The 26,828-nt window shown below is 41.6% G+C and overlaps 1 protein-coding gene across 4 annotated transcripts in view; it reads right to left on the bottom strand.

The window, feature by feature from the left end:
* Positions 1-131: 131 nt before the first annotated feature.
* LOC104853998 (histone acetyltransferase p300) overlaps positions 132-26,828 on the bottom strand; it is a 75,199-nt gene continuing 48,502 nt past the window's right edge. The window contains exons 15-33 of one of the 4 annotated variants that reach the window (XM_010612244.3): positions 25,678-25,857; positions 25,330-25,474; positions 23,443-23,561; positions 21,498-21,737; positions 20,676-20,764; positions 18,681-18,761; positions 16,302-16,358; positions 15,722-15,799; positions 13,002-13,069; positions 11,108-11,258; positions 10,845-10,991; positions 10,036-10,149; positions 8,932-9,097; positions 8,118-8,282; positions 6,345-6,506; positions 3,922-4,203; positions 3,039-3,678; positions 1,903-2,236; positions 132-1,835 (exon numbers count right to left, since the gene is read on the bottom strand). In XM_010612244.3, coding sequence (XP_010610546.1) covers positions 599-1,835; positions 1,903-2,236; positions 3,039-3,678; positions 3,922-4,203; positions 6,345-6,506; positions 8,118-8,282; positions 8,932-9,097; positions 10,036-10,149; positions 10,845-10,991; positions 11,108-11,258; positions 13,002-13,069; positions 15,722-15,799; positions 16,302-16,358; positions 18,681-18,761; positions 20,676-20,764; positions 21,498-21,737; positions 23,443-23,561; positions 25,330-25,474; positions 25,678-25,857 — 4,455 coding nt within the window. In that variant the 3' untranslated portion in view covers positions 132-598. Of the gene's footprint in view, positions 1,836-1,902; positions 2,237-2,299; positions 2,762-2,810; positions 3,679-3,921; positions 4,204-6,344; positions 6,507-8,117; positions 8,283-8,931; positions 9,098-10,035; positions 10,150-10,844; positions 10,992-11,107; positions 11,259-13,001; positions 13,070-15,721; positions 15,800-16,301; positions 16,359-18,680; positions 18,762-20,675; positions 20,765-21,497; positions 21,738-23,442; positions 23,562-25,329; positions 25,475-25,677; positions 25,858-26,828 lie in introns of those variants that run through there. The other 3 variants (XM_010612253.3, XM_010612263.3, XM_019205839.1) reach the window with 3 other exon arrangements.

Raw genomic sequence — 26,828 nt, forward strand, 5'->3', positions numbered from 1 at the left:
TTTTTTTTTTTTTTTTTTAAACATTTTTAAAAGAATGAACATCTTTGCACCCAGAGAAAAAAAAACTGGTATTTTAATATATATTTATATATATTTATATATATATAGAATGTAATTTTAAAGTAACATTAACCCTTTGTCCTCTGGTTTTAGAAATGTTCTGTTTTTAACTCTTCCATAAAGTGAGGAAAATAGGGAAAATGTCAACCATCTGCACCAGTAAATAATAACTATTAATATTACATATTTTCATTAATTTAAAAAAAATAATAAAACCTATTGGAGGTGCAAGGCAGGAGCATTTGGTGGCTTCAGACCTCAGCCTCCTCCCAGTGCACTCTCGAACCACACACACACACGGGAAAAAAAGGCTGGGTAAGCAGCCATAACAAAAATATATTCTTTGTATCCTATCATCCCTCAGGTTCATCTTGCATGTTTGCTTTAAACCACAAACGGCTACTGCACAGTTTTTATGTGTTCCAAGGAAAATTGTCTTTTAGGCTAAGAAAGATTCCAAAAAATTGTTTTCAGTACAAAAAGTCTTGTTAAGAGAAAATAATTTTTTTTTTTGCTCCCAAAATACTACAAGGTGTCTCTAGTGTATGTCTAGTGTACTCTGTGAGAGGTTTGAATTCAAGTCTGAGTTATCGGTGCTGAGTCCCAGGTCCGTGGCACTTGCACCATGGAGGTTTGCCATGCCTGGATGGCTAGCGAGCTGAGAGAGCATAGGATTCTGGTCTGGGCTGGCAAAATGCCCTTGTTCCATGGGGTTGGCGGCCTGGGCAGCAACCAGTCCAGGATGTGGGGAACTGGTCTGTGGGGAAACGTGGTGTGGAGAAGGCTGAGGCTGCATCCTTGGGGACGGGCTGGAGTGGGGGGGCTGGGACTGTGGCCGTGGAGAAGGGACAGGCTGGGGAGAACGCACTTGATTGGAGAGAGAATTTGGGATCTGCTGGCCTTGGAGGTGCGGGGACTGGGCCTGGTTTGGAAGCATGTGCTGCTGGGGGCTCATGGGGTTGGGCTGAGCAGGGGACCCCATCTGCTGCTGGAGGAGTCGCTGCTGATAGGCCTGTAGACTGGCTCCTGCCTCTGCTCCCAAGGCCTGGGGGAGTTGCCCCATCTGTCCCATGTTCCCTTGTATTTGCTGCATGTGATGCTGCATCCGCTGCTGCTGCTGCTGCTGCTGCTGCTGTTGCTGTGGGGGGTAACCAACTCCCTGGGGCTGCTGGAACTGGTTGTGGTTGGCCATTCCAGGACCTATTCCTGGCCCTGCTCCCTGCTGCTGCTGCTGTCGCATCATCTGCTGTTGTCTCAACATGTCCCGGAACTGGGAAGACATGCTGCCGTGATTCATGTTCATTGGCTGCGCCTGGGGGCTCATCCCTCCCATGGGCGGCTGGAGTTGCTGCTGAGGCTGCTGCTGGGCCAGACCAGCCCTCTGCACGCCTGCCTGCATGGGACTCATGTTCTGCATGGCTGGACTGGAGTGGACGCCCTGCTGACCTGGCATGGCTGGTGGCTGCAGCCCTGGCTGTCCCTGGACCATGCCGGGCTGTCCAGTGAGAGGCTGTGGATTAGAGTTGGCGTATTTGGCAGCCCGTTGTTTTATGAATGCAGCCAACAGCTGAGGGTTGGCATGAAGGATACTAAGCACCTGTTGCTGTTGCAGGGGAGAGCTGGGAGACCTGAGAGTCCGCAGGAGGTTTTGTAAGGCTTGTTGAGACACAGTGCCTGGTTTGAGTGGGCTCACACCTACCTGGCCCAATGCTGGCTGTGGGGCCATGTTCAAGGGCTGCCCGTGTTGGGCCACTGACATCATGGTTGGCCTTGGCAACCTGGATTGTCCCTTGCTGGTACTGGAGCAGTCTTCCTGGGGCACAGTGAGGGCTGCTGCTGCTGATCCCGGACTGGAGTTGCTGGGGCTGAGGCAGTCCTCCTTGGGCCCAAGGGGGCTGCTGCTGCATTGCTGTTGGCCCCATCCCTGGCTCCAGATGCCCACTGGGACCTCTGGTCATGGGAGGTGGGTTCATACCCATGGGGGCCATGGGAGTCATCTGGGGCATCGGGTGCTGGATTGGCCTTTGGAAAATTTGCACCTGAGCCATCTGGCGCTGTGTCTCAGCTGCTCTCTGAATCTGCATTGCCATTTCTACTGCAGCAGGGGGAGGCCCTGGAAGAGGTGGCTGTGCAGTCTGAGGAGGAGTTGGAGGGGTCACCTGGCCTGCGGCCTTACCCTGGGACACTGGGCCAGAAGTTTGAGTCCTGGGCAAACTGGGCCACTGACATCATGGTTGGCCTTGGCATCCCAGCCTGGAGTTGCTGGGGCTGAGGCAGTCCTCCTTGGGCCCAAGGGGGCTGCTGCTGCATTGCTGTTGGCCCCATCCCTGGCTCCAGATGCCCACCGGGACCTCTGGTCATGGGAGGTGGGTTCATACCCATGGGGGCCATGGGAGTCATCGGGGGCATCGGGTGCTGGATTGGCCTTTGGAAATTTTACTCAATGTCTCTGCTGCTGTCTGAATCTACATTGCCATTTCTACAGTGGCAGGTGGGGGCCCTGGAAGTAGTAGCCAAGCAGCCCGAAGGAGGGCTCAAGGGTCACCTGGCCTGCTGCTCCATGGAATGACCCGAGCACTTGCAGAGTTGCTGGCTGTTGGCCCGTCGGTGTGGTTGGAGTGGCAGGAGTTGGGGAGGGCAGGCCCTGTTGCTGCCCCACCACACCAGTGCGCTGCATGCTGGCCATCCTCCTGCGTAGCATCTGGGCCTGCTGGAGCCTGTGCTGCAGCTGCTGTTGGCGGAGATGGGACCTCTGGTCATGGGAGGTGGGTTCATACCCATGGGGGCCATGGGAGTCATCTGGGGCATCGGGTGCTGGATTGGCCTTTGGAAAATTTGCACCTGAGCCATCTGGCGCTGTGTCTCAGCTGCTCTCTGAATCTGCATTGCCATTTCTACTGCAGCAGGGGGAGGCCCTGGAAGAGGTGGCTGTGCAGTCTGAGGAGGAGTTGGAGGGGTCACCTGGCCTGCGGCCTTACCCTGGGACACTGGGCCAGAAGTTTGAGTCCTGGGCAAGTAGGGGGGCATGCTGTTGGGAGGAGTGGGCTGGGGCTGAGAGGTGGGCTGGGGCTGGGGTGTCTGCGGGGTTGCTGGCTGTTGGCCCGTCGGTGTGGTTGGAGTGGCAGCAGTTGGGGAGGGCAGGCCCTGTTGCTGCCCCACCACACCAGTGCGCTGCATGCTGGCCATCCTCCTGCGTAGCATCTGGGCCTGCTGGAGCCTGTGCTGCAGCTGCTGTTGGCGGAGCTTCTGCTTGATGTTGAGGCAGAACGGCACAGGGCACTTGTTCTCCTGGCAGTGCTTGGCATGGTAACAGCAGAGAGCAATCAGCTGCTTGCAGATGGGGCATCCGCCATTGGTTTTCCGTTTGCAGCCCTTGGTGTGCTGTACAACCCGTTTCATCTTTTGGCAGGAGGGCAGGGAGCAGTTGGCATTGCGGCACTGGCAGGCATGGACCAGGGATTGGATGCAGCGCTGGATGCTCAGGCGGCGAGAGTCCCCTGGGCTCTGGGTGGCCGCAGCTTGCTGGTTGTTGCTCTCATCATCTAAGCCAAGACCCAGTTTCTCCATCTTATGGTCGTGGTTTTTAGTGTTATAGCACGTGATACACAAGTCATAATCCTGAAGAAAAACATAGAAGGTAAAGAAAGATCAATTCCCAATATTTCATCATTCAAATCATTTGAGATACTGTGGTTGGTTCACAGCTTTTTATAGAATACAACTACTGCTGAACTCTGCTACTATAATGACGCCAGGGCTTTCTACTCCACAGTCGTTTCACATGTGTCTGTGTCAGCCTTCAGTCTGAGACCCATGGGTACAAGCAGGGCCAACCCCCTCCTCCCATGACCTTCCACCTACCTCACAAACAGTGCAGTGCCAACGTGTCTCCACGTGGTGCTTGCATTCATTGCAGGTGTAGACAAAGCGGTCCTGGCTCTGTGTGTGCAGCTCCACAAGCATGCACATGGTGGACCACTGGGCTCGCCTCAATGAAGAGAACTCCAGGTGCTTATCCCTTGCAAGGGTGAGGAATGCATCCCGCCCATCCATCAGATCACAGGGGATAAGAGGGTCTGGATCAACAATGGGAGGCAGAGAGTTGGCAGCAGGGCCAGCAATGAGGCGGATCACAAAGAAGACCTGTGGAAGAGACATAGTCATTTTGACTCTGGATCCACAGTGCCGAGGCAGAAAGGATCTGACAGTACTTGGTGAGATGAGTGGATGCAGGGGAGCTTCACCACACCGTCCTATCCTTCCCTGTTCTGCTTTCTTCTAAACTAAGTATTATCCACCTAAAATTCACATCCTCTTATCTTTTCCACTTCACTGTGTAATTCCTTCCAAGAAGAATGGGGCTCAGGTCCAGCACACGTACAGTGTGTGAGTCAACTTTTAAGATATAATAATTGTTTAACCTGAATCTAATTACAGGAAGCCAACTGGACAAATGTAAGATCATGCCTCTTACTCAGTAGCTATTTGCTGGAATAGAGATAAAAAGAAAACAGGAAACGGCATTAAGGGTTCCTTTGCAGCTTTCCTACAGGTTTGAAATTTTAAAATAAAGTTAGTGGGGTTGAGAGTGAGAGTGATAAAAGCAATTATTTTCTGCATCCTCACTATTGAAGCAGTAAATTTTTTTTCAGTAAGTCTGGAGACTTGTAATAACCATCAATTCCCACTAAGCTTAGTAAAAGGATGTGCAACAAGAAGCCAGATGTAGGGGTGCACGCCTGTAACCAAAGCACTTAGGAGGCAGAGGAGGGAGGACTGCTGCCAGTTCTAGGCCAGCCTAGGCTACATAGTAAGTTCCAGGTCAGCCTAAACTATACATAGCAAAAGCCTGTCTCAAAAAAAGCACCCCCCAAGCAGCTGGTAATATGTGTGTGTTTGAAATTGGCACATTAACTAGAAACTCTGATTAAACTAGTTAAATGCAAAAAGCATTATGTCAAGAAATCAAGAATTTGTGGGAAAACTGCCATGTAGTGCACTATTTTCATCCACTTTTGAGAGAATGAAAAATCTGTTCACCTTGGCAGCAACAGTGGCAACTTCCGAGCCAGGCACGTTCACTGCTCTGTTACACTACAGCAAAGCCAGTGCCTGACTTTATAACTGACCTCCACGGCCTGTGACTGGAGCTCCGAAGATGGAAGCCATGACTGTGTCCACCATGGAAATCAAAGCCATCACAAAACACTCTCAGGTCCTTTCCCCACTGCTCCAGGAATGCTAGGACTTTGGGCATGAAATATTCCTCGAAAAAGCTCCTAACTATTAAATGCTAATATTTATCACCTAATTCCCGAGGCCCCCACTGGACCTCAGGAATCTCCATTTCACTGGCCCGGCCATGGCCATGGCAGGAGGCCTCTCGTATCTCAGGCACCGTGCTGACCACATCAGGAGGTCAGTGCTGAACCACAGAGGGTCGGGGCAGAGGGGAGTGTGGGAAAAGATGCTCTGAGCACCCTAGCAAGAGAAATCTATGGCACCATGGTAACAAAGTCCTTCCTCTCCAGGAGAGGGTTGTGCCTACTTAGTTCATTCTTAGTTCTCACCTGAAGAGGCTGCTTAACCAATTTCGTTCTAATTCCACACCTAAAATCAAGCCTCCCCTCAGAACTGCCACTTTTGCAAGCACCAGGCCTCTGGAAATTCAGAGACCTGAAATCATTTGAGGAGCAACTGGCAATAAAGGGAGGTGCCAGAAGAACTTACAACTGAGAAAAAAAAAAGTTCAGCAGTGATTATTGAAAACTGCTGCTACCTAGGAGTATTATTACAAGCAATAAGGTAAGTCAAATGCTAACTACAGATTTCTTTACCTTCCATCCCCAAAGAAAAGTGCCTCAACAGTCTCTCACTGAGACATCTCCAGCCCTTTTCAGTTTTATTAAAACAAAAACAAACAAAAAAAATTTTATATATATATATATATATACACACACACACACATATTATATAAAAATAAAATTATGGATCTCTAGGTTTAAGCTGCCTTGCATTTACAATCCTCCTACCTCATCCTCTGGCACAGGTGGGAGAGTACACGTGCTACAGCTGGCCCAGCCCATGCTTAGACTTTTGAATAAGACAATCCAACCCCACCTGGCTGTAACACAGCCACATAGTTTAATACTGAATACAGTCTTACAACCCACTCCCAGCACCCCTTTTTATTCCTGATTATCCCTCCAATGATTTCCGGCCTCTGTGGATACAGTAGCCTGGTGCTAACTAGCATGGGCAGCTTTGTCAACAATTTCTCCTACCTCTTTGTGTTTCTCCATGGTGGCATAGAGTTTCTGAGAGAGGTCATTAGACACATTGGGCATGCCTGGCTTCTTCTTGTTGCCCCTACTCAGGCTGCTCTTATTTTTGCTGGTTTTCTTATTATTTTTCTTTTTAGCATTTTTGCTGTCTCCCTTTGTCACCTACAGGGTAGCACAAAAAGAAGAAAATATTAACTTTTTATTAAGGAATATGTAGACAATGAATATCAAAAGATTCTGTTCTTTGAAACTACAGATTATACCCAGGCTTATATTTTAATTTACTAGGGTTAGTTCACCCAGTATCTGCATTTTAAGCTGTTATTTAAAAGCAATCTAATGCTTAAAAATGTATTTGTGCTAACTTTCTATCTGTGAAGACCACCACCCTGCATTAAAGTGACAGCAGCTTTAATTTTTCTTTCTTTGGGGGGGGGTTACTTAGGATTGAACTTGGGACCTTGTGGTTATGAGGCAGGTGCACAGTGACACTGATCTAAATTCTCAGCTCTAATTTTTATTTGCCTGGAAGAGCCCTAGAGCCTATAAATTCTGGTGGTGAAACATATCTGAGATTTGGATTAGGAAACAAGGAGCATACAACAGTATGGGCACTGAAGAGTGCAAGGAGATTAGAGGTGAATACCTCCATTCCTATTCCATCTCCTTTCAGTCATATCCTAGAATTTAAGCTTTCCCAACAAAACAAAAATCCATTCCGAAAATCAATTAATTTAAGTTATAACGCCATACAGGGAAATAGGGATTAAGAACCAAGATACATCATATAAAATCACAAGATCCCAATGATGAATATAACTGTATTGATTACCTTAAATATAATAAACAATGAAAAAAAATTACAAGGCCTTGTTTAATTTTACACTTTAGCCCTACTGTTGTGAAGAGTGAAAAGACCTAGTTCAAATTCAGTATTTTTAGTTTTCTCTTCCCCTGTAGTCATGAAGACAGTGATATTTTTGCCTTCATACTACGTAACAGCTAAAAGTGGATCTTACATTCACAAAAGATTATCAAGGGAGGGTGAGAGGACTGGGATGCAGTGCACTGCCACAGCACTGTCCTAGCATGTGAGTCCCATTACTGTTGTTAAAAAAAAAAAGGAAAATGTATACTAGTGGCTAAAATATTCATAATTTAGCCCTTCAGCTAGGTTAGTCTCCTGGCAGTTTTTTAAGATTTCTCTCCATCTTTTTTTTTGGGGGGGGGGTTGAGACAGGGTCTCACTATGTAGTTCAGACTGACCTAGAACTCACTATGTAGCCCAGGCTGGTCTTGAACTCACAGCAATCCTCTTGCCTCAGTCTCCCGAGGGCTAGGATTACAGGTGTGTACCACCATGCCTGGCTCTCCATCATTTTTTATTACTCAAAGACCAATATAAAATTTGGAAGGTATCTGATGTTAAAAAGATTAAAAAAAAAATAAGCCAGGTGTAACTTTTAACTTGGGGTGTGTGTGTGTGCAGGGCAAGGCTACTACGGATTGAACCCAGGGCCCTAATAGTGAGCTACATTCCCAGACTATCTATCTGCTGAGACAGAGTCTCATTAGGTCACTAAAGTTTCAGCTCACACTTGCAGTCTGCCTGCCCCATCCTCCCAGGTGTGCACTACCACACCTGGCTCTGGTGTAACCTAAGCCAACATTTCTTGTCTAATTTAAAGAGCTCTTTCATAAGCTGGAAGTTGAAGCTCACTTCTGGATTACATGTCAATGAAGGTAGACACTGGACAAAAACAACACCCTTACATCAGTGCTTTCATTGCTGGTATTCTCTTCCCGTTTCCTCTCTTCCTCCTCTTGTTCCAGTTCCTTAATGCTCTCTTCCAGAACATTGGGCCAGAAATCACCCTCGAAGTATGGCAATTCCTTTGCACTTGTTAATCGATCTTCAGTAGCTTGTTTAAAAATATCCTATGAAAATATCCAAGCAGATAGGAGTTTCTATTTTTCACAGCATTGACTATGTGATGCAAGAAAAATGTAAGATTAAAATGTCTTCTGAAAGTTGGCAGAGATTTTATATCTAAGTCATTTTGTGACGAACACTGAGAAACTTCTAGTTTTTCCTTCCTGTACCCATGAAGACAGGGATATTATCTGTCAGCACTCTACAAAGTGGTGAATTACACTGCCGGGTCCCAAGTAGGGTAAAATCATCCGCATCCACAATGTGGCCTTTCCTATCTCTTGTCAGAGATGGGGGATACAGGGCAGGCCACTGCTGACACCAGCTTTAACTGAGAACTATGTTGTTGCTGCAGAATGAATGGCTGGGCTGCTTAGGAAGAGCTCCAGCTGACACTTAAGACTTCAGATCACCACATAGTTGTAGTCATCAATGTTTAAAAGGGCATAGCTTATTAAGAATCCATTTTTAATTGGTCACAGATCTGTTAATAATCTACAACTCTCCTAACAGCACGTTTTTCTTACTTTGAAAATTTTAACACATGTAAAATCACTTGTCAAATGAGTATAATTTTATACAGAAGAGGTAGAGACAGCAGAAGGCTTGTTAAAATGAAATGATAATTAGTACACTGCCAGACTCTTGACTGACCTTGTAATCATGGACAATCCGTTCTGACACAGCCTTGTCAAGCATCTTTTTGTACCACTCTTGCAGTCGCTTAGGCTTGGGTATCTTCTGATCAGGAGGATGGCAGTGGAAGATATAGTCATCCCCCTCACTTGGTGGACAGGCCCAAATATGCCCTGTTGTATATCTGAGATGACAAAAGGAGCATTAAAAGAGATCATCCATTCTGAATGGAACGCTACGTTTTATTTAAGATTTCACAGGGTCTCAACACGTTGCCCAAGCTAACCCCAAACTCCAGGTGCTCAAGCAATCTTACCATTGTGCCACCACACCCAGGAGAATGCTAAACTTTAATCAAAAAGGTACAGCTAAGACAGAAAGAGATGATTTCCCTCATGATACTAACTTTAGACATACAGGTCAGCATGAGATCTAAATTCTTGAGAATTTTAGAGGGATAAGAATGAAATTCATTCATAAGAGGGATAAGAGGACCTGCCTCATAAGCACAGGTCCCAAGTTTCATCCCCAGAATAAAAAAATAAATTAATTAAAAAAAAAAAGATTTGATAAGAGGGATAAGACAACTATGGATCAGAAATCCCAAATTTGCATTTTAAGACCCCAAAGACACAAAGCAGATGTAAACACGCCCATTTTAACTAGAGAATTGGGTAACAATTTTCCCTGGATGTATGTATTTTAAAAGGTAAAGAATTCCTCTAGAACTTAGTTTGATTTTGGTTTTGACAGCCCAATATTAAAGGATCAAATGTGTTTAAAATTCTGCTAACAAGCTAAACTTCAATTCAACTTATACCCAATGGTTTTAACAGATTAAAAACTAACGCAGGATGGGTTACTTAGGGAAGTAATCCTTTCTTTCTATAGGTAACATTAATTCCATTAAGAGGTCCACTTAAATTGGGATTATAGTATCGCTACATAAGAATGAAGATGAGAAAATGAAAAAGTTACAGTGCCACATTGTTTGTTGTTGTTGTTTTTTTAAGTAATTACTGGGCTGGGTGGCACCATGCCTGCTTTGTAAGCACAAGGTCCTGAGTTCAATCCCTGGTACCAAACAAAACAAAACAAAAAATCAATGTTGATAATACGTACCCTAATTTCTTGACATATTCCAAATATCCAATTAGAATCTCATGATACACTGCAGTCCTCAAGCACTTTGGACGGAAGAAATGCACACTATCAAGGTAAGATATATATACTCTCCTATATTAAACAGGGAGAGAAAAAAAACACATAATTTGTTATTTTATGCAGCTGAAAACACAGTCCCCCCTTATCTTGAGACTTCTGCTCATACTGTCATTGTAGTGCTTAGTAAATAACTAGACTGAACTCTTCAGGGAGGTCTGTGAGCCTCTGGCTTCACTATACTTTTTTTTTTTGGTACCAGGGATTCAACTCAGGCCCTTTTGCTTGCAAGGCAGGCAGGAGAACCAGTGAGCTAAATCCCTGGCCTTTTCACTATACTTTTAACACTTAGTAGTAATAAGCACACTCTATACCAACCAGTATTTGTTCCGCCTGAGAACATTTTGACAGAATTTCTATCCTGGCTTTTACACTGTTTTTGGAGACAGAAATCTGTCTATAAACCGTATCCTACTCCATTTGTGTAACATTCTTACACATAACTATCAGTAGCAATACAGACACTTAAGCCCACTTTCTGAAACCAGTGAGTTTGTTTCCACTTCCAACTTCTGGCTGCTATACTATTGAGCAGTTACTTTCCTGTTTTGGAGTTGTTCTGTTAATTTCTTTCACTTTAATAATACTGGATACCTGAGGACTTTTACATTTCCAAACCAAGCACACTTAATGTCCTATTATTCTTTTTCACCTGTTGTCACTTGAAACTGTCACACAAATTAGAAGCTAGCCATGTCAGTTCTACTTACCTCTGGTTGGGTGGAGGGCAGTCAGAGCCATACTCTTGAACGTGCATGCCAAAGAAGCACAAGTCAACACCATCAATTTCTTCGAAGGCAAAGAGAGCTTTGGTTCGATATGGAAAGGATTCTGCCATTTCTCCACTATCTACAAACCTATACAATTCAGACAGGGGTGGGGAGGGTCATACATCATTCAGATTGAACTCATCTATAGTAATATCTAGATATGAATAAGTGTGGATCCAAAAAAGAGGGAAATTATTAGATACCTTGCTTTCATGCCTGGTTTGACTTCCACAGTTTTGTCAGAAGCATGAACAACCCTAACAGTGACCTCTCCTGATTCAGGGTGATTTTGTCGTCTCAGAAAGTCATTCACACGATTCTCCAGAAAGGTGCCAAGCCTGGTAGACGGCAACCCTAGGAATGTAAAAGTTAAAAGTTACCAAGGTGGCCTGGGGCTCAATCTATCCTAAAGTTAACAAGGTTTCATTTTACTGTCAGTCTTGAAGTCCTATCTTAAATCTTGTATGTGTGTCTGTTCTCCCAACACAAACAGAATAACTAGCTGGATTTGGGGAGGTGGGGAGCGGCACAGGTTGAGCCTTCATGTAGCCCAGGCCGGCCTTCATCTCACACTGTTCCTCCTGTGTTGGACTCCCAAGTGATGTGATTATAGGCATACACCACCATGCCCAGCCCACTAGCTGCAGTTTAGTATTTTTTAAAAAACTGAACGTGTTTGGACCAGGCATTTAGCTCGGTGGTACTGCCCCTACCTCACAAGCTCAGCTCAAGGTCCTGAGTTCGATCACCAGTATCAGCAGAAAAAATAAACATTTTGTGAATTTGTGTCTCATACTGGTGCCAAGGTCATGCTGACCTTGTATCATTCCAACTTAAGTACACATGCTGTTGAAAGCAAGCATGATACTCAGTAATTTCTAAATATTATTTCCCAGCATTAAAAAAGTCTCCAATTTCTGAAGTGTTGAAACTACTACAATGAACACTCATGTGCATTTTTCCTAGATTATAGTATTATAAAGTAGTTATTAAGTGGGCCAGGGATGTAGCCCAGTGGCACTACACCTGCCTCATAAGTGCAAGGTCCTGAGTTCATCCCTGGTATGGCGGGGTGTATTTAGCATTTTAAGAAACTACAGGAATCAAAGCAATTCCTTAAGTCAGCAAAATACTGCAAAGCTACCTACAAAACTAAATCAAATACTACAGTGAGATTAGTATCAATTACTTGTCTGTTAAATTTCCGACACCCTCTTCTCTAAAGGGAAAAGATCAGGGCTGGGGATTTAGCTCAGTGGTTCTGGTGCCTGCCTCGCAAGCACAAGGTCCTGAGTTCAATCCATAGTACCAAACAAACAAACAAACAAACAACCTAAAGGGAAAGGTCATATGAGGCCTAAAAGCAGTCCCAGTAAGTAGCACAACCTAGAGCTGGGTAAAGCAGTACACATCTGTAATTCCAACTATTTCAGTGGGTAAGGCAGGAGAATGTAAATTTGAGGCCAGCCTGGACAAACAAACAAACAAAAACAAGGGCTGGAATGTAGTTCAGTGGTATAGTGCCTGCCTAGCATCCCAGAAGCTGTGAAAACAATCTATGGGGGTAGAGGTGAGGGAAGAGGCTGGCCACTTATTTCCATATATGGCCCATGTCACAAAATGCTCCAAATAAGAATAAAGGAAGATGGAAAAACATAGAGGTTATTCATCTTGTGTATCTTAGAAATCATTTTCTTGACAATTTTTCTTTATGTGTATTGCTGAGGAATGAACACAGAAGCTCACACATATAGCTAAGTACTCTTATCATGGAGCTATGTTCCCAGCCCAGAAAATTCTTATTCTTAGGAATAATAAATTTTATACTCAAAAGCACATTACAGCTCAACTTTCAGCAGCTTATAGAATTACTTTACTTTGGTCAAATAACTTTATTTTTTGGTTTTGTTTTGTTTTTGGTACCGGGGATTGAACTCAGGTCCTTGTGCTTGCAAGGCAGGCCACCAAACTGCTGAGCTAAATCCCTGGCCCCGAATAACTTCAAATAAGACTAAAACTAACTCATTTTGGATGGTTTCTTTTAGACTAGACTTTAGAGATGTTTCAGCAAGATTTACCTGTAAGAATGAAACTTACTTTTAGCAGAAAACTTATTTTCTTTCCTGGTTCGTGCAGTTTTCTTCAAACACCCATCACAGACAAATCTAAAATATAAATCAAGACTTTGGTTGCACAATATAGAGAACCAAGGTGATATATTTATGTAACAAAATCTGTCATCTGAATAAAGCTAAAATTTAAAAAAACAACTTGGCATAAGTTTGCATATATAACAAATAGTTAATAAAACCCCAACATTCAAACAGGTTTTAGAAATCAGAAAAGAAAAAAAAAACACCCAGGAACATTTTCTTGGTCAGTTACACTGGTTATACTGCTAATGGTACAAATGAACACCTTGAAAGCAGAACCAGGAGTTGTGAAATGTACCCGGTATGATTCAAATATATATTAAGCGCTTAAATAAAAATAATTTACTATCTGAAAAAGGGAGAAGGAAGGGGAAAAGGAAATAAAAGGGACTGGGCTGTGGTAGATGTACGTACCAACTCTCCAAGATGAATGTAGCCAAACATGTATAAATACTGCCAATACCATAAATAAATTACAGTAAGACACACTGCCCCTCACTTCAAACAGTTCCCACTTTCTAAAGTAGTTCTTGAACTGCTCTTTTATGACTGTCTTCATGAGACATGATGAAAAATGTGAATGCTAAAAGCAAAAAACAGTGAACGCTGCTGCTGAGTGTAACCCAATGTAAACTCTGGCTTGTAAAAACATTATGGCAGGTCCTCATCTGCTTTAAGAAAGGTAAATGTTTTGAATAGATGCAGGACACACTAAAGATGTTACAACAGTGTAGCTGAAGACATATATGAAAGGGGACTTCCAGAATCACTTCAGAAATAGCTAGAATGGTGGGATGTGTATGAAGCACGTGGGAACAGTAGGGAGATTAATGGCGGTGTGTCTTTTATTCTGATCAAATTCCCACTGTATTTTCTGATCATACTATTATGCCTACACAACTGTGTAATATCTGTGCACAAGCAGAGTTTATAATGTATGTCCATAACCTATAAACAAAAAATTGTAAAAAGAATGTTGGGTGAATGTAGGGGAAAAAAAAGCACAAACAAAAACAAAAACACTTATCGTTCATAAACCTTTGTTCTGTGGTGAGGAATTTGGATGTCAGGGGGAAAGTGAAAATTTCCCTTTTTACTTTATAAACTTTCATGCTGCTCAAATCTGAATCTATGATTACTTAAAAAAAAAAAAAAAAAAAAAAAAAAAAAAAAAAAAAAAAAAAGGAAGCTCAGGCAGGCGTGGTTGTGCATGCTGTAATCCTAGCACTTCAAGGCTAAGGCAAGAGAATCGCCAAGAGTTCAAGGCCATTATGAACTACAAAGTGAGACCCTGTCTAAAAAAACCAAACCAAACCAAAGCAAGCTTAATAGCAGTTAAAAAATAAAAGAAAAAAAAAAGCAGTAAAGACTGTCTTCATTGACTGATGCTAAATTCTAAGGGCAAGAATCTCAATAAATTTCTTATTCTTACATAGTAAGATTAAGTAGTTAAAAACTCTTTTTTTTTTTGGTACCGGGGATTGAACTTGGGTCCTTGCACTTGCTTGCAAGACAGGCCACTGAACCGCTGAGCTAAATCCCCCGGCCCTAAAAACTCTTAAAAAAACAAATCATATTGAAAATTGAGACAGCAACAACAACAAAAGAATCATGCGATTTTCCTTAGTGTCACTTTACTTTTTTTTTTCTTTTGGTACCAGAGATCGAACTCGGGACCTTACTCTTACCAAGCAGGCAGCATAATCAGGGATTGGGCTAAATCCCTGGCCCCCTTAAAGTCATTAAAAAAAAAAATGTTTTTAATTTCAAAAAAACAAACTAAAACAAAACAAAATTTTTAAAAACGTGCTCCCCTCTTCTAGTGACCTCTACTCCATCAACTACAGGGAGTCCAATTACATAGCACAAGACAGTATGGAGAAATAAAGCCACGGGACACTCCACAACTATCTGTATGTTCTAATTTTTCTACTACAGTATAAATAACATTCAAAATTTGGAAAATTTAATTACGTCTAGCACTCCACCCCACCCCGTTTTTTGAGACACTATGTAATTGAGACTGACCTGGAACTCACTATGTAGCTCAGGCTGGTCTCCAACAAACAGCAATCCTCCTGCCTCAGCCTCCTCAGTGCTGGGATTACAGGGGTGCGCCACCACGTCTGGCTTAGCACTTAACTTTGTTGAGATAGGATCTTGCTCTGTAGTTCACCTGAAACTCACTATATAGCCCCGGCTGCTACTGAACTCATGGCAATCCTCCTGCCTCAGCCTCCTGAGTGGTGGGATCACAGCTGTGCACCACCATGCACAGCTAATGTTTACTTTTGAACTTCCCTTTAAAAAAAATATGGTACTGGGGAATCAAACCAGGGCTTTTGCACATTAGGCAAGCACTCTTCTACTGAGCTACATCTCCATCCCATTACATTTAATATATAACAACCACAACATGTTATTTTAACAACCAGCAGAATAAAACATATACATGATTTTACAGTATATATGCAAGTAAGAGAAGGATCTATTATTTTGAATTTTAGGTTGTTTCAAAACCAGTTATAATCGTCTTTTTCCAATCCAACAGAACATTTTAAAGATAGTAACTCTGACGATATGACACAGTCATGGCAAAGGTGGGGGAAAAATCTAAAATTCATTAAGAAAAATTCCAAATAAAACACTGGCATAAAGCCTCACCCAGCTGGCCAGATTATCTCGTGATGAAGGACACAGATCTGATGCATCTTTCTTCCACACTCAGTGCACTCAACAAACCTGAAAGTGCAAAGCCAATTTCAAGTTTAATCTCAAAACTTTAACCAAGAGAACCTTTCAGTATTTCCTGAGGTTAATTTAAAAAATAGCCAAGTTCATACAAAAAAACTGTAAAACTGTTTAACAAAGTTTTCAATTCTAAAAAACCTTTCAGTGTTATAGGTAAATAAAACTTTAAAAGTAATTAACTCTAATCATTAAATTTGACAATTTTCATTACTGTATCTATAAAAAGGCAGTGATCAGTACGATTGAAGCTTCCAAGAGTCCAATAACTACTCTGTCATTTTAGGAACAAGCTAGAAAACTGATACATATATAGCACACCAAAACATAAAGGCAATTTAGTGAAATGTTACTTGTTTTCCACATTTTTCTACTAGCTATTTAGATCTAAGTTATAAAGAGTTAGCATAAGAATATAGTCATTGGATTAGCCATGCAAAAAAAGAGAATAAAAGAAAGGTCAAAGTGTACTGACTATTGAAGAGAAACTACTTACAACTCAGGATCCAGTGTGTCATTTTTTCTCTTGGAAAACTGTTCTTTATTTATTGTACTAAGGAGAGAAAATGAATACGGTGAGAAAAAGCAATAAAGGTGAGCAATCTGACCACTGTTCTACCTAAAGGGAACCAAAATCTCACTCTAAGAGGGTACTTTAGATCCCCTTAAGAATATACATTTATTAGGTGCATGAATGCATGTAAAGATATATTCTATAGACTTTATTATAGTGAACAATTTTTCCTTACAACCAGTGGATAATCCAGGGTGAACAAGAAACATTTGTACTTTTAAAATTTGGTCCAGGGCCAGGGATTTAGCTCGGTGGTGCCTTGCAAGCACAAGATACCACCAAGTTTAATCCCTGGTACCTGCACCCCAAATCTGGTCCATTGCTCTCCACACCTTTTTGTGGTTTAGTTAGTTCCAGGACTCAGGTACAAAAAGATTTTATAGTGGGAAGTAAACCGCTACTTAGTAATATTCTTTTTCTGGAGATTCTCATCAAACAACATGATGTCAAAGGAAAATTTCAACATTAAAAATAGTTACTTTGTGGGCCGGGGATTTAGCTCAGTGGTGCCATTACCTGCCTCACAAATACAAGGTTCCTTAGTTCGATCTCCACTACAAAAAAAAAAACAAAAACAAAAACAAAAACAAAAAACACCTCACTCTAAGTAGGATTGGTTCCAAACCCCCTGACAGACACTAAAATCTATAGATGCTCAAGTCCTTTATTTTTGATCCATTATAGAAATGAAGCTCTAAATGTAAATGTTTCCACTTCTTATAGCTAATGAAAAAGGCTAATTTTGAGCAAAAATTCATTTCACACGGGGGGGGGGGCGCGCGGCGGTACAGGAATCAAACTTGGGACCGTGTGCTTGCCAGGCAGGCACATTGCTCAGTATTAATTTTAACAATTTCCCATGGCTTCCCATGCATAAGTCTAGTGTACCACACAACTCAGGGCCTCACTATGTAGAAAAGCTAGCAATCTCTCCATTCGTTACTCAGAAGACACTTTAGTGGCTCGGCTTAAATAACTGTGATCTTTTTTTCTCTCACAAAAACGAGGACATTTTCACATTTAAAGGCGTTTCTTACATAATTTATACCCTAGAGACTCATTCGTCTTCCTGAATGGACTATGGCCCTGCTTAAGTGGTGTAATCTGAAGACCAACAGCACCATAGGGGCCTAGGAGCCTGCAGAAATGCAGATGTGCAGGACAGGGAGGGATTTCTACAAGCTGAAGTCAGAGACCAGCTCCACCAAGGCTTAAAATATGTGGTAGATCATAGCAGAGTTCCTAAATTGGGTCAAAATCCCTTCCTACAGCAATGGAATCTGCTTTAGAGGGGGCGGATCTCTCCAGGTTAACCCAGTCTGACATCTCCTTAGGGGTCATGGGATGCCAACATCTATTCTTCCAGACTAGCATCCAGATCCCACATACTGTATGTCAGGAGCAAAGAGCAAAATGCAACTTTACAACTCAACTTGAAAAAAGTAATGAAGTTTTTCTTAAGAGTCCTATTTAGGAGGCTGAGGCAGGAGGATCACAAGTTTGAGCCCAGCCCGGGCAGCTCAGCGACCTCAATGAGAACCTGATTGTGGATGTAGCTCAGTGTGACAGACCTGAGGTTCACTGCCTAGTACCACAAAACAAACACCCCCACCCAATCTTAGTAGTAAGTAGTTAGTTTAGGCACCCACCAGGTCTGTTAAAAGCTCTACATATTATTAAATTCTACTTTCTATTACATTGATTTGGGTATTCTATTATCCTACAAAGAGAAGGGCATAAAGTTGTAATTACTTCAATTTCCTTCAAACTCAATACAGTTAGTTAATAATGAAGTAGTACTCTTGCACTAACCTTTTCATTTTTACGAGATGTTCTTTCCATACAGAAGAAATAAATTTACTGAAGTTTACTGTAGGATGCCAGCCTAATACTGACATAATTCCTTACTCAGCACAACCTAGCTGAAATTTATGCTATACTAGATATGTTCTTTATTTATGTTCACCAATATGGTAGCCACTAGCTTCAAATAATTCAAATAACTGGTTCCTTGAAATGTGAGAATGCATCTAAAAGTGATTTATTTACCTTTGCTGGGTGGGGGGGGTAACCAGGGATCGAACTCAGGACCCTGTGCTTGCAAGGCAAGAAGCAGCACCACGGAGCTAAATCCCCAGCCCTCTTATTTATCTTTAAATAATCTGTATTTAAATAGTCACCTGCAGCTAATGGCTGATAGTGGACAGCATACCTTAAGACTACTTGGAAGCCCAACCTTAATCACCTGAAAATACACGAAAGAATAAAATAACACTTCCCAAACATAATGCAGTTACTTACGTTTGAGGCTGGGAAGGGTCATCCCCCAAAGAAACGCTCTCCCCTTGGATTTCATTGAAACACTTCTCACAGAAATGATACCTGTCGGCAAGAAGGCCATACTGGGGTGAACTGTTACGTTCACACAACACAGCCCAAGCCAAGCAACGAAGCCACCAATCACAGCAGGCCAAGGAGGGGGACGGGAGCAGAGAGCAGGTCATCAACGGCGACAAGGACATTCAATGATGCAGATTTATGGGCCCCACAGTTTGGTTTTTTTGTTTTTTGTTTTTGATTTTTGCAATCAAAGCCAAGTGCAGACAACGACAAGCATGAGGGAGAAAAAAAAAACACAAAACAAACGAAGAAATGAGGGATTGCAGGACAACAAAAAACATAAAAGCAAGACAGGACAACACAAAGCAGAAAGCCAAGGCAAAGCACAGATTAGCATTAAATATCTCAATGGGATCACAAGTACCAAATGATTACAGCAAATAAAAACAAAAGGCTTCACTTACAAAAACCCATACCCTTTCATTTGACTAATTAATGATACATGATATAAATAATCAAAAGAAGAATGATAAATATGCCAGGGAAAACTACTACTCTGACCTTTACTGAAACATGGCAACCACTTCCCACTTCCATGAAAATAAATAAATCATCAATTTACTATAGAGGTAAGAGCAGTAAACAATGATCTAAAAATAACTAAGGGTTGAAAACAAACTTCAATCATTAGGCAGCCCGAAGTAAGTAATTTTTCACTAAATAGCCTGTGCAAAACAATTAAATATTGATCCTAACAGCCATCAAATGACATGTTTCAAGAGGCACAACAACAAAGGCAGTAGTGTGCAGATATGTACATAATACTGTTAAAATTTTTTAAATGGTTTTATGTCAAGACTACAACATGAGAAGTTTCGTGCCGGTTGTTACCTGCATTTTTTAATGTAAAGTACTTATAACAATGTTAGTGCGCCTTTCCCTTAGTTTTAAGGAATAAAAAACTGGACATTAAAGCCTACAAAACAGGCATGCAACTAACTTTCTGTAAATATAACAAAAAGTTCAGATGAATTTTTGAAGCTAGAAATGCATCTGTAGCACACAAGTTCAACAAAAGCCCAACATGATGGGCTTGTGTTAGTAACAACTACAGGGTACTAGGGTATTAACTACCCAGCCTTGTTATTTCTGTGTCAGAGGCCCCAGTCAAAGCCCTATGGAAGCTACAGTGCAAGCTCAATAATGAAAACAGGAGAGAGATAGTTCAGTGGATACAACTTATGTGACTCTAGCCACTTACTGGACAGGAGAAAATAACGCACAAGTTTCCTGTTGATTAGAATCCTATCACTCTGCTGTATACAAGTTTTTATAAGGCACTCATTCAGATATTATGGTGGTTTTTTGTTTCTTTTTAATTTGCAGAGGCAAAGCATACTCAGGAATCCTGTTTTCATGCATTCCAAGAACAACATAGGCCACACACAAAAAGAAAATATTTCTAAAAATCTATCTTGGCTAAAGTTTTAGCTGACATATTTGGAGTGTTTAAAATTTTTAAGTTTTCATGTAGGCTGTAGTGATCAATAAAATCACAGCAGAGAGAAAAAGGGCCTGGGATGCAATCTTATCCACACCAACAACTCCCAAGGCCTTGAGCTTTTCCTGTGTGACGTGAGGAACCAGCGCGAGGTGTATGGTTCGGTGGTAGAGCATTTGCCTATCACACACAAAGCCCAGGTCCGATCTTGGCATCAAAAATCAAAACAAATACAAAAACAAAAGATCAGGGCCCCGACAACTCATGCAAGGCTACTTTTCAATAGAAAATTTAATTCTGGAAACAGGGAGAAAGCAAGAGTAGAACTTGTGTCATACAGGTGTTTTCAAGCAAGTTACACATGAACCATGACGTAGATGTGCTGGTCCATCTGCATGCACTCCTCCCTCTGCAAGAGGACACATGGACCATGGTTCACAGGGGATCAGGCTTACCTGTTCTGGTAACTGTAGTAAGTGGCATCACGAGGGATTGTGCATAATTGTTTGCCATAGCAACACAGTGTCTGTGGAGAAAACTCCAACTGCAAAAAAAAAACATTTGTTAAAGAGCACAAGGGCCTGATGAACAAGCTAGAAAAACCCTAACAGCAAACCAGAATCAAAAGTCAGTGATTCCTTAGTTCTCATAATGAGTTACACTTCCGCTTCCAAAACCTAAGTTTACAATTACACAACTGCACCACACTGAGGTAAGCTGAGAAATCACATCCTTACACCATCTACATTCCACACACCCACAAATGGGACATGTGGAGCTTAACGCTGACCTGGTATCCACAAAAAAACAAGCACACACCAGGCAAGGTTCATCTACAGGGGAACATAGTAAAGCCCCCACCCCAAGTGCTTAGTCTGATGATTCAGCTGTTTGATACGATTCACATCTAGAAAGAGCATGCCTGTTAAAAAAAGCCTACTCTGGGGCTGGGGATTTAGCTCAGTGGTTCTGCCACCAGCCTTGCAAGCACAAAGACCCAAGTTCAATTCCCAGTACCAAAAAAACAAAACAAAATGCCTACTCTTAAAGAGAACAATGTGCAAGTTAGACCAAATAATGTAGTAAGAGAACTGCCTTTTTGGACTGGGGACATAACTCAGTGGTACTATACTTGCCTAGTATGTATTGAGACCATGTGCTTCATCTCTAGCAAAATAAAAAGGATGTGGAGGGCTGTCAATGCCAGCTGCAGAATAATCTTACCACAGTCATCAATATTCTAGAAGTAAACAGCAGGTCCAAAAGCTACTTCTTACCTTTCTGCCACAACAATATCCAAGGCTTTGCATGACTGGATCGATTTCTTGTTCAAAGACCTCAGATAACTTGGAGCAATATTTGTATACCCGTGATGTTTTCCGGTTATATAACCAGGCATTGTTGAACATAAGCCAAATGTCATCCACATATTGCCAGGGTTCTTGATACTGTCCAGTGTCTAACTTCCTCTTGATGGTGGAAAGATCCATGGGGCTCTTCACAATATCAAAATAATCCTTGAAGAACAAGGGATACCAAATAACATTATTCACTCTTGGGCAGTTACGTAGAGCAGAGTTATCTTCCTATTATCATCATTAAAGTAAATAATAATAATTAATATGTAATGTTGGGTTTCTGGCCTGTTTGTATTTCCAAAGAGTTGGTTGATTCCCATTACCTCTTTACATCATTAGTTTACACATACATAAAGCAGCTCAGAGAATACAGCTACTATGGACAATAGAATGAAACTTACATACTATGGACAGTACCATGAAATCAGTTCCAAGTACAAAGGTCTTAAAAGTCTTCAAACGCAACCTGCCAGCAGCCTGTCATAGAATGGCACCTTGAAAATTTGCATGAGCTGGGTGTGGCAGTGCATAACCGTAATTCCAGCACTCAGAAGGTTAAGGCAAAAGATCACTGTAAGTTTGAGGCCAGCCTGGGCTATACAGCAAGACCCCGTCTCAAAAAAACTAAAAACATACTGGGGATTTAGCTCAGTGGTGCCATGCCTGCCTTGCAAGTGTAAGGTCCTGAGTTTGATCCCCAGTACAAAAAACAGAACAAAACAAAAACCCAAACTAAAAACAAACTTGCACGTGAATATTCACAGTGGCACTATCCTCAATAGGCAAAAAGTGGAGATGACCTAAACATCAACTAATCAATGGGTAAAGAAAAGATGGTCTATCTATCCACATAATGGAATATTACTAGGTCATAAAAAAGAACCATGTGTGGCCATATGCCTGTTATTCCAGTCACATATGAGGTTAAAGCAGGAGGATAGCAAGTTTAAGGCCAGAAGGGGCAATCAGTGAGAAGCTATCTCAAACTAAAAAACTTTAAAAGGCTGTGGGTGTAGCTCAATGGTAACACATGTGTGAGGCTCTGGTTCAAACCTCAATATAGCGCCCCCCATCCACAAAGTTATGCTAAGTTAAAGGAGGCTGTCATAAGAACCATGTATTTTATGTTTTCTCTTAAGGTCCAGAACAGACTAACCAAATGCAAAAAGAAGACTGGTGAGGCTTAGGGATGGAGGGCTAAGGATGGGCCTAGTAGGAAAGGGGATGCAAAAGAAGGAAATTTAATGATTCCAATGGATGTGAAGGATTTCTCTGGGGTACTTAAAAATGAATTAAAATTATGCTTATACATTTTTGTGAATACACTAACACTCAATGAATTGTACACTTTAAACAGGTGTTGTGTCGATTCCCAGAAGCTAAATCCTGGAAGTGGCCTACATGCCCATGAACAGGTGAATAAATTTTAAAAATGTATTTATACACAATGGAGTACTACTCTGTCATAAAGATAAACCTGAGACATTTATAGGAAAAATGGATACACTTCACACTATAATATTAAGTAAAATCACATACACAAGCTATAATACCACATCATTTCTCTTATAGGAGAAACCTGAAGTAAAAATAAAGAGCAAATCAAAAGATAGATAATAGAAAACAGAAAGACAGATCTTTTGCAAATAGGATGGGGGGCCAACAGATGGATGGAGGGGATGAAAAAACAGACTTATGTACACATACCAACTTCCCACGAGGAATGTAATCATCACATACTGTAAATATGTATCAATTTAAAAACAAAAAAAACAGGTGCTTGGTAGACTTTGAGATTGAATCTCAGTAAAATTGTTACCAAGTTAAAACAGTAACAACAAAACAAAAACCACTAAATACTTACAGGGATTCCTAAAAGCTGAGGGTCCACAGGCTGACGAAAGGGAAGGGATTCTGGGTCCTGCCGGTAAAGTGCCTCCAGCGTTGGCATCAGGGCCTGTCGTAATTCTTCTGGTTTAAAAACTTAAAAGAAAAATACACTGAAGTCTTGCAATTAAGCCATGGAGTTTTTTAACTGTTCAAATAGAAGCTTAAAAAGAATAACACATCACAAAATGAACAAGCAACTACACTGTCCTTAGGAAAACAAGACTATGGTCTAACTTCTTGACTCTACATAACGTTGCTGTAGGCACTGCCTAAAAACTGGCATATCCTATCAGCACCCTTACCAGCTTTAATTTTCCAGTCAGAAAGTTATGACAGGCACAGCCAAGTACAAACAGAAGCCAAAAGCTTCCAAAAACTTAAGAAGAGACTTCCCCAAATAATAATCCAAGATGCTACTGGTTAACAGGACACGTTGTCGAGCAGAACAAACAATGGCCTTCATTCATGACACCAGCCAGACCTGGTGTCTTATTACTAAAGGAATCAAAGACACCGAAGAGTCTTTCATTTAAGTGCTTATTTTAAGAGCTCCAGAGAGTAGATGGAAAAAAATGGAAACAGCTTTTATAAATGAAGAGAGGAATGACAAAAAAAGAAAAAACATATATACAGGTACAATAAATTCTCTATGATGAATGTAATCATTATGTATGGCAAATACTATTAAAAGCTAAGAAGAGACATTATTTTAACGTCAAATGATAGGTTCTGGGTCTAAAACAGAGAAAGAGGCTGGGCATGGGGGCGCACGCCTGTAATCCCAGCACTTGGGAGGCTGAGACAGGAGGATCACTGTGAGTTCGAGACCAGCCTGGGCTACATAGTAAGTTCCAGGTTAGTCTCAACTATACATGAGACCCTGTCTCAAAAAAACAAACAAACAAACAATAAATGAATGAATAAATAAAATAAATAAAAAAGAGGAAGAACTAAACTGTTACTGTTACAACACAATTAGCTATTTAAATGTGGTCTCAGTAACATCTTCCAAAAGTCAAGAAAAGTTTGCTGGCATGTGCCAAATTAATTAATTAAAGTTGGTGATTAAGGGTTCAATTTTGAGTTAAAATACAGCAATCCCCCTGTCCCAGTTTCCCAGATGCCAGCATTATAAGCATGTACCACCACACCCGACTTAAATGATTTTTAAATCTTACATTTTGTATTTATAGAACACTTTTATACACTGTATCATCTCCAAGAGCTAGCACATTTGCCTTTGAGCTAAGTCTTGTCTATACCACTACACCTATACTATACACCACGATCTCTAAGAGCCAGATAAGTACCAGAAGGAAAAGTTCCTTAACCTGGCTCAGCTTCAGCTTCTTGCCTATAAGAACAAGGGTCAATAACCTCAGAGCTGTTGTAAAGTCAGACTGTGCAGGCGACCAGCACACAGAAGGCAAAACATTAATCCCTACTGCTATTACTGCTATTCTTTCTTGCATTTCAGTCAAGGACATTTAACAATTTCTGTCTTCTGAAAGAGATTTTTAGCCACCAAACCCCGAAGAAAGGATTGTGTACTGACCAATAGTTGCAGTAAGCAGATAGACCTAAATGAAAGATAAATTTTTTCCCAACCTAGTAGTAACACATAGATCAGGCCCAGGTCTCCAAATGTAAGGAATCACATTAATGTCAATCTCTCAAACCCAAGAGGTCCAGTCCCATTCTGCTGTGGGACTTTGGTTTTTTTTGCCATCTGCAGAAAAAACACCTTAAAGACTTACTCTGGGGTGGGGCAGGGGAGGGGTATACCAGAGATCAAACTCGGATCTTTGCACTTGTGAGGCAGGTGGTGGAACCACTGAGCTAAATCCCTGGCAAGACTTACTTTTTTTCTTTGACTGCCCTGGAGCTGGAGAAGACTGGGTAGCAGAAGTACTTGGCTGGTCTTCCTCTTCTTTTATTTCAGGTTTTAACTCCGTGCTTCTCTCTTCTGTTTCTGTGGGCTCCACTTTACTTTCCTCTGCTTTACCCTAAAAGATAAGAATTTTTAGTATTCTCACAATGCATAATTAGGAAACAATAAAATTTTCATCATTTTGTTTACTAGGCACATGGACATCTCTCAACACCCTCTCTCGCTGGAAAATCAATGCAATGAGACCCTAAGTATCAGAACATTTCCCAAAACACTGACTTTTTATAAACTGTATTCTTTGTGGTCACTGCTTCTCACCTCCTGAATATCCTCTGGCTGCGCATCTGCTGTTTCTGGGTGATCCACTTCCATTTTAGTGTCCATTTTCACTTCCTGTGAAGGCTGCTTCTCAGGAATTGTCTGAGAATTCACTTCTGTGCTACTTGTAGATGGAGGGTTTGACACTTGTCCTTCAATGCTCACCGCGGGCTGGGAAAGCTGGAAAGGGGGTGGTACGTGAAGTTTGCCAATTATACAATTAGAAATTAAATTACAGAGGATTAAGCACTTATTCTGAGCTAGTGCTACAATACCCATCTATGATACTTCCTCTTATCCTGCCCAGTTTAAGAGCAGGAGATTAAGGACTTACCAATACTGGTGGGCTGGTTATACATAAAAGAGCAAGTAAATGTTTGGTACCAGTCTCTCAACAGTATGGGAGCAGTGGAGGTTCCAAAAGTCACTGTCAGAGGTACTCAGATTAAGAAACAGGACAAGCAATCAGGTTAACTGGTATTCCTTTTTTGTGCCTTTAACTTACTAGGAAAATACTGAAATATATAAAAAAGCAGAGGGCCAGGGAATTTAACTCAGTGACACCATCCCTGCTCCCTTGCAAGCACAAGGTCCTGCCTGAGTTTAATCCCCAGTACCCACCCCCCCAAAAAAGCAGATAGAATAAATATATAATTACTCTCCTACAAAACGACTGTATTGAACAAATACATTAAAATGAAGCAGCTGGCAATCCCAGCCTTTTCCTAAGTCTCTCGGTAAGAAATTTTATATGGTCTAGGAATGGAATGAAGCTCAGCAACAGAGAACATGCATACTATGTGCAAAACTCTGAACTCAAACCCAGGTGCACGCACACACAACTCCCCCACAAAAAGCTACAATTTGCAGAATTGAGCAGATCCTAAAAGATTTAAGCAGATACAGATTCATTTATTTCCCCTTCCTTGTTTACCAAAGGCCATGATGAATAAGGCAACTGTGACCAATATGATTGAGAGCTGAAGTATTACTATCAATGATCAGACTAGAAAGTCTCAATCAATATAGAATGCTATTATGACCCAACTAGGGCTGGGGATTTAGCTCAGTGGTTCGGTGGCCTGCCTTGCAAATGCAAGGACCAGAGTTCAATCCCCGGTACCAAAAAAAAAAAAAAAAAAAAAAAAAAA

The sequence above is a fragment of the Fukomys damarensis genome, unplaced genomic scaffold, assembly GCF_012274545.1.
Source record: "Fukomys damarensis isolate Sample0158 unplaced genomic scaffold, DMR_v1.0_HiC HiC_scaffold_19, whole genome shotgun sequence".
NCBI classification, from domain to species: domain Eukaryota; kingdom Metazoa; phylum Chordata; class Mammalia; order Rodentia; family Bathyergidae; genus Fukomys; species Fukomys damarensis.